The following is a 7,167-nucleotide window of genomic DNA, read 5'->3' on the forward strand; positions in this document are numbered from 1 at the left end:
TAGGCCCATTGTTCATTTAAATAGGGGAAAAAACGTCTAAATTAAAATAGATAATGTACATTTGAATAGGGAAACATTCGAATTTCTTTTATTAGGTCAGGCTTTGGGCTTTCTATCAAGGTCGGGCTCGGGCCCAAGTTGTAGGCCCATTGGTCGGGCCGGGCTCGGGCCTAACATTTTTCTGTTAATAAAAAGTAAAAGCCCGGCCCAGCCCAGCCCATGAACAAGTCTACTAATGAGAGAGAGAGAGAAACGGAGCAGACAGAAAATGGAGGAGAGAGACGTTAGGGTGAGAGGAGTTTTACTTTAATGATAGAAGCCTATGAATTCTACATCGATAATTTTGATGTATATTTTACATCGATTATCATTGTAAAGAGATTCAAAATAAAGTTTTATACTGATTTATGGTGTAAAATTACACTTTTTCCAAACAAAGAACCGGGGTATAAAGTTTACTTTGGTTTGATTTTTTAGCTCAAACAAATCAGCCATATATTTGACGAGGTTTTATATCAATTCACGATGTAAAACTCTACTCTATCCAAACAAACACCGATAAAATCAATCCGGCATAAAACTTTTCACCGTACTTAATTTACAAAGTTTCCAAACGCAGCCTTGATGCATGTAATGATGTAACAGTCTAAGGCACATTGGTTGGGTTGGGTTCGAATTAGGTCAAATCCATCCCGAAATAGCAGATTCGTTGAAAATGCATGTATTACGGGATGTTAAAAAATTGGATCGACGGCCCAGGCCCGAGTCATGTCCAGGCATCTACGTGTCTTGGGCCTCTTGGCTACTAATTGAACCGCCTATGAGGCTATGACAGTCACCGTCACGTTAGAACTTTCGACACGTTGAAACAGAATCATTTCGCTCGCGCTTTTTCCTCGTTCCAACTCCAGTCGTTGCTTCCGCGGTTCCACCCCTCCACGAGCGTGCGCTCCGAGCAAAATAGCCGACCACACTGTCCCTCCTTTTCAAGGCTTCAACTGTTAGGGATCCGTAGTTCCATAGTTTCTGAGATATTCTTTTTAGGGTTTAGTTCTGTTTCAATGGAAGATCAATCCTCACGAATTCCAGGAGAGAACAACGGAGCTTCCGAAGGAGGGAATGTCGAAGAAAATTCTCTTTCTTATCTCGATCTCACCAGCTACCAGCTCCACGACCTCGATGGAATCGAGCTTCCTCCGAGCTTAATCGAGTTGGATTTAACGACCAATCGTTTATCCACGCTGGATCCTCGAATTGCCCTCCTCGCGCAGCTAAAGAAGCTCTCTCTGCGGCAAAATCTATTTGACGATGCTGGAATCGAGCCCATTTCTCGGTGGGATTCCATATCGGGACTTCAAGTACTTACTCTCACCTTTGTCTCTCATTGTTTTCCTTTTCTTAATGACATTAACAGTTTTTCGAAGCTTAATCCTTTAATTTAACTCATTTATATGAAGGGAAAATAAATTGATTTTGCATTTTGAATGATTTGCTTCTTTTTAAACATGGAGTTTATAGAAGAGCCTCCTCCGCTCCCCTCCACTTTATGTTATTTGTAGCGTCGCATATAGTTATATTATTCCGAAACGGCCTGGTTTTGCAGGAATTGGTCCTCAGGGACAACAGACTTACGAAGATACCTGATGCCAGTATTTTCAAGAGCCTTTTGGTATTCGATATTTCTTTCAATGAGATACCTTCCTTAAATGGTTTGTCAAAGGTCTCGAACACACTCAAGGAACTCTATGTTTCTAAGAATGAAGTGACTAAGATAGAGGAGCTCGACCACTTCCATGAACTACAAATTCTTGAGCTGGGTTCTAACAGATTAAGGGTTAGCATTCTGCTCTCTCCAAAAATTACACTGTTACAAAACTGATAACTTTATTGATTCCCAAATTGATTTTAGTTGTGTAGAATTTGAGATGTTTAAGCCAAATGATTAAATATTCACTTTGGTCGCAGGTAATGGAGAATTTGCAGAACCTAACACATTTGCAAGAGCTGTGGCTGGGGCGCAATCGTATCCGAACAGTAAACCTATGTGGTCTAAGATGTATCAAGAAGCTTAGCTTGCAGAGCAACCGCTTGACATCTATGCTTGGATTTCAGGTATTAGGTTGTTCAACGTTGTGTTGTTTTTTTGGAAATGCTAAAGAAAGGCATAAGTTTGTGTTAACAACTATAAATGCATTCTTTTCTTCACCGTTTCCAGGATTGTGTTGCTTTAGAAGAGCTGTACTTGAGTCATAATGGTATTTCAAAGATGGAGGGGTTATCCACCTTGGCGAATCTGCATGTTCTGGATGTTTCATCAAATAAGTTAACGACCATAAATGACATTGAAAACCTAACAAGGTAGACATAGATATCTTCCTTAGATTTGGTTGGCCTCTCTTTATTTTTACTAATATCAGAGGTTTATTTTGCAGATTGGAGGATCTTTGGCTCAATGACAACCAAATAGCTTCACTGGAAGGCATTGACAGTGCTGTTGCAGGTTCAAGGGAAAAGCTTACGACCATTTATCTGGAGAACAACCCATGTGTATGGTTCTTGTGATCTCTAAGACTGTTATTGTCCCTTAATTTCAAAATGCTAATTGCTTCTACATGCTGACTAATTCCAATCTGCCATGCCACATTCTAGGTTGGAAGGTCATACTTATTTCTTTCAAAATCTACTTGAATGTACAAGTGTAACTCAGGCAATGTGGGTCAGGTTGTGGTCCAATAGGGGGTGAAACCTGGGAACTGGACCCAAGAATTAGCCTGAGTAGCTCAACCTGACTTCTTCCAGAATCTGACTCACTTGGTAGCTCAACCTAACCTAACCTGGGTTGGGTTGCACTAAATAAAGCACCGGGTATTGAGCTTTGTTTGCTCCAACTGCCTGACTGTAATTAGGTTGTAATCTATTTTAGATCCATATCCTGATCCATTCAATCCAATATCTTCAAGTCCAATTTCACTGTGTTGTCCAAGTCTTTTTTCTGATCTCCTAGCTATGTTACATGAATACTGGTACCAACATTTGGAATCTGACATGGGTATGGGGTTTCAGACTTGGTAAAAGGCCATTACTGATCTGACAACAAGAAGAGACCTCTCAAGTGTTGTGTCAATACCAATGTCAAAGAAATGTCTGACATGTATGCTACCAATTTTGATGTGCCCATGTACCATAACCTTCTAGCTATTTGGAATTTCAACCTACACTAGATCACTTCTTGTGCTAATATTTTCATTTACCATCATTGTATATGCCCAAACCATCAGAATCATCTATTTCTTATTTGATTACCTATGGTTGCTCCATCCCGTTAAGAATTTGTTTTCTAACGTTTAACTCATCCATTCATTCTGTGAGCATGTTCTTGATTGTCATCCATTCATACCATCGTTTGCCATCGTTCTCCTTAGGTATTGCATGATTACAGATTTACATAGCTTGCCTATAATATGGCTTACAGAAAGCCTATGATGTAGTACAATCCTTCAAAAATGAATCGCAACTAAGGTCAACTTCAACCCTGGGGACTTGTATTCTTGAATAGAAATTAAGTCAAAGAGTTTCGAGGAAATAGGATAAAAGAATGCAATAGAGTTCAGGGCCCTTTGGGATTGGAGGAGTCTTCAGGAATGAGGAAGGGATTGTTATTGCTTTATTCTCTGGCCCTATTGGAGAATGTGACACTCTTAGGGCTAAGATCTTTGCAGTGCTTGAAGGAATTCGAAGAGCAAAGGAATTCAATATCAGCCGTTTGATCCTGGAAGGTGATTTGAAGGTGGTGGTTAGTTGGTTGAAGACAGAGGACAGTGGTTTGTGGAACTTTAACAATGAAAAAAAACAGTTCTTATGGCTGGGTAGGGACATTGAGATTCAGTACAGCTGGGTGAAGAGGAGCGCCAACTCATTTGCGGATGGGTTGGCCAAGCAAGGAGTGAATAGGGAGTCTGTTTTTTGGGCTAGTTTTTAATCTTTTCTCTTTGCACTCCCTTTGTTTTCTGTTTTTGGGGAGCTAAGATATTTTATCTCCCCTCTTGTATCCATATTCCCTCTTTTCTTTTAATTTAATGAAGCTGGTGTTATTGATCAAAAAAAAAAAAAAAAGAATGCAATAGAGTTCTAATCTTCTATAGAGTAGCTTTTAGGTACTGCATATTATCTTAAGGAACTTGTAGCAAGCACTAAGAAAATGACAAGGAACAAAAGAAATTGCTATTAAGGTTGTACAGAGGGGGATCCACATCATTCCAGGATCCTATGTGCCAAAGGAAAAGCTAATGAGGTAAGGGATATATAGGTATAACCATGAAGTGATGTTTGTTGGAATGGTTGGTTTTACTGGTATCCTTATTCAAATTGGCCATTATCATGGTTATATTGGTATGACATCAATCCTTGTTATCTTTTTATAATCAAGTCTTGTTGATATAGTTCAGTTTTACTTGGTTTTAGTGTCTTATTAGGGAATTGTTAGATTTATGGATGTTGAAATTCTAAGTTGGTTATTTTTTCTTGTGACTTGATTTTAGGAGGTCAAAATTTGTTCAGTTTGTAGAACTGATGTGATTTGTCCAATTTGTAGAACCCAACAAGATCAAGATTTTGCAGACTGCAGAACTGATGTGATTTAGGAAAATTAGTGCTATCTTACTAATAGAGTCAGAAGTCATACGGTCTTGTTTCCCCTTTTAACTTTGCATTTCTTTTTTATTACTTTGTTCAAATAGCACAATCATATTTCAGTAAATTGCTTCTGCATTCGGTTACACAGAACAAAGGAAAACAAACTATTTGGAGAATAATGACTTGTGGAAAATTAGAAGGTACACCATTTTTCTTACAATTAGTACTCACTTTTTGGAATATGTTTGTTTTCCACAGCCATTTTTATGTGCAGTCAAGCACAATACAAAACAATTTTCAAGAAATCATTCATTTTGCTTCAATTTTTTTTTGGTAATTCATGTTCCTTCATTGAACGTGCAACCAAAAGAAACCTAAAACATGGGGCTGTCACTCTGAAAACAAGGGGCTGTAAGGTGTGAATTTGTGTATCAACATTTCAGAATTGACATTGTAGATCATGCACCGGCAGCAATGAGATGCAAGTGCCACGTGCCAATTTAATCATTGACCATCCATACATATCAAGGGTCTTTCAATGAATTCATTCTACACTCTTAACGGTATAGTTACCTCTGTTTTGCAGGCAACTACTTCAAATTACTCTGCTACCCTTCGGCACATCTTCCCAAATCTTCAGCAGATTGATTCAGACATATTCTCCTAGGAGTCTTAGTGGCTCCCTTATTAATATTCAGAGGAAAGGATGCCATATGCTTTAAAAACCTTGAAGAAAAATTGGTCAACATGATGCAAGATGGTAACAGCTCCTCTATCATTCCCTGTGCATTCCTTCAGTGATTTCTGCCCTTAAGGTTCTATTCATTTTATCCCATGTTTTTCTGTGTGACGTCGTGCTTTTTGATCTGCCTTGCAGTGCAAATGATGAAGTTAATTTATGTGATGGCTTTATAAAGGTCAGTTCAGTTGGTTCCTCGAAGATCTGTTCCTCAAAAGAGATCAGATCAGGGCCAACCATAGGACAATGACTATGATCGTATGCAAGTTTACCAATTACATCTGTCACAATAAATTAAAATACTAGACTTTTAAACTCTCACGTCCTTTCTTGCTCCCCCTTTTACCCTTCGATCCTGCTTTTCTTTCTTTGCATGAGTATTGGGTGTGGGGTTTTAATTGTTTTCTGCAACTGGATCAGGAGTGGGAATATTTGGCAAAGTCTGACAAATTGTGATTTGTTATATTTATCCCTTTTAAGCATTTTCTTTTGCACATGGTATATAAATAATTCTCGATCCATTTTACTCTACTCTATATTAGAAGAATTGTAATATTGTTGGTAACATCCCTTTTTCAACAAACCTGGACTCTTAATTAACAGTGGAAATTAGAAAGTATCTTTTGTAGAAAACTAACGGGTAGTTGATCTTTTATAGACAGGCTTTATCTTTGGTTTGTGATGGTCCTTCACCGGCCATGGGGATTCGTTATTTACCCGGAAGAGCCGTTGTGACGTTTTAGCCTTTTAGACCGATTTGTATTTTCTGTGTATTTTGAGGAGTGAGGACTGCGGGTCCTGGATGGCCTGGTTCTGTCTCTCTCTCTCTCTCTCTCTGCATGCCACTCAACTATCTCGCAGGAAAAATTGAGAAGCAAAATCTGAATCATTTTTTTTCTTTTTTAATCAATTTATATTGCGGGTTTGAGAGTCGAGAACATTAAAGGCCAAGCAGAGAATGGCCGTTGATCTTAATTCTCCAGTATGATATAGTTGCAATCATGAATTCAAGTCATCAATCAAAGGTGTTAGGGTTACTGTTTTGAAACATGGATTGTAACCAACCATGAATCTGTAAGTAAGCTACCAACTTAATGAGGTTGCATCTTCGTTGGGAGACTGGATTCAGTCTTTCACAAAATTTGACCTCACAACACTTAATTTATCTCTGCATTTATATTTTTTTTCATGGGTTCAACTATGGGAAAGATATCATATCTGAAAAACTTCTAACCAGTTAACTGGAATCATAAACTTAGCCAACCAGGTGTTATTTATCAAAATTCATTGGTGGGTTTTGATTGGTCAAAACTCTTTTCATATCATATCTTTTCTATATCATAGATTTTCTATTTTTTTATTCATGAGGAAAATGCTTTAAAATCCAAATGCACGGGTGTAAGTGTTGTGAGGACAAATTTTGTGAGGGCCGAATCCGGATTCCTTTCACTAGATAGCTCATCTTTGGGCTACCTTTTAAGTGGGAACTATGAGAGCTTTGTGGTCCCACGAAGTTGGTGGTGAGCCACCTAAGGAAAACCAATTGATTGGCCTGAATTGAGAGAATTCTTACAGGTGTTTACATTTTGGGACTACAGTGATTAGGGTGTCGTGTAGCTCCTTCAAAAGCTTTTCAAGAGTCGAAAACTCCTTAACCGTAAGAATCACACCAGGGACCATCTCTTGTCAATAATTTTGAAAGACGAAATTGGGCAATCCATATGTGTTGGCAGAAAGCTTGGTGATCTCATTTTCACTAACCTGAGTAACATTTTTCAAGTCTTGATGCTTGTGCT

At 38.4% G+C, this 7,167-nt stretch overlaps 1 protein-coding gene across 2 annotated transcripts; it reads left to right on the forward strand.

The window, feature by feature from the left end:
• The first annotated feature begins 842 nt into the window (after positions 1-842).
• Positions 843-5,951, forward strand: LOC104592087 (protein phosphatase 1 regulatory inhibitor subunit PPP1R7 homolog). 2 transcript variants are annotated; one of them, XM_088892942.1, is made up of 8 exons: positions 843-1,358; positions 1,604-1,834; positions 1,966-2,112; positions 2,216-2,358; positions 2,433-2,547; positions 4,781-4,832; positions 5,219-5,392; positions 5,510-5,951. In XM_088892942.1, the coding sequence occupies exons 1-7, from the start codon at positions 1,062-1,064 to the stop codon at positions 5,278-5,280; spliced, it is 1,047 nt and encodes a 348-aa protein (XP_088749068.1). In that variant the 5' UTR covers positions 843-1,061; the 3' UTR covers positions 5,281-5,392; positions 5,510-5,951. The 2 variants fall into 2 exon arrangements, with proteins under 2 accessions (XP_088749068.1, XP_010249563.1); XM_010251261.2 differs by lacking the exon at positions 4,781-4,832.
• The last annotated feature ends 1,216 nt before the right edge of the window (positions 5,952-7,167 follow it).

The sequence above is a fragment of the Nelumbo nucifera genome, chromosome 8 (assembly GCF_055504915.1).
Source record: "Nelumbo nucifera cultivar China Antique chromosome 8, China Antique-T2T, whole genome shotgun sequence".
Taxonomy (NCBI): Eukaryota; Viridiplantae; Streptophyta; class Magnoliopsida; order Proteales; family Nelumbonaceae; genus Nelumbo; species Nelumbo nucifera.

Excerpts from the sequence above, each read along its gene's own strand:
- LOC104592087 (XM_088892942.1), top strand. The coding sequence starts at position 1,062 with ATGGAAGATCAATCCTCACGAATTCCAGGAGAGAACAACGGAGCTTCC. Across the intron at positions 1,359-1,603 it reads ATTCCATATCGGGACTTCAA|GAATTGGTCCTCAGGGACAA; the intron begins GTACTTACTCTC and ends CTGGTTTTGCAG. Across the intron at positions 2,548-4,780 it reads ATCTGGAGAACAACCCATGT|AACAAAGGAAAACAAACTAT; the intron begins GTATGGTTCTTG and ends TCGGTTACACAG.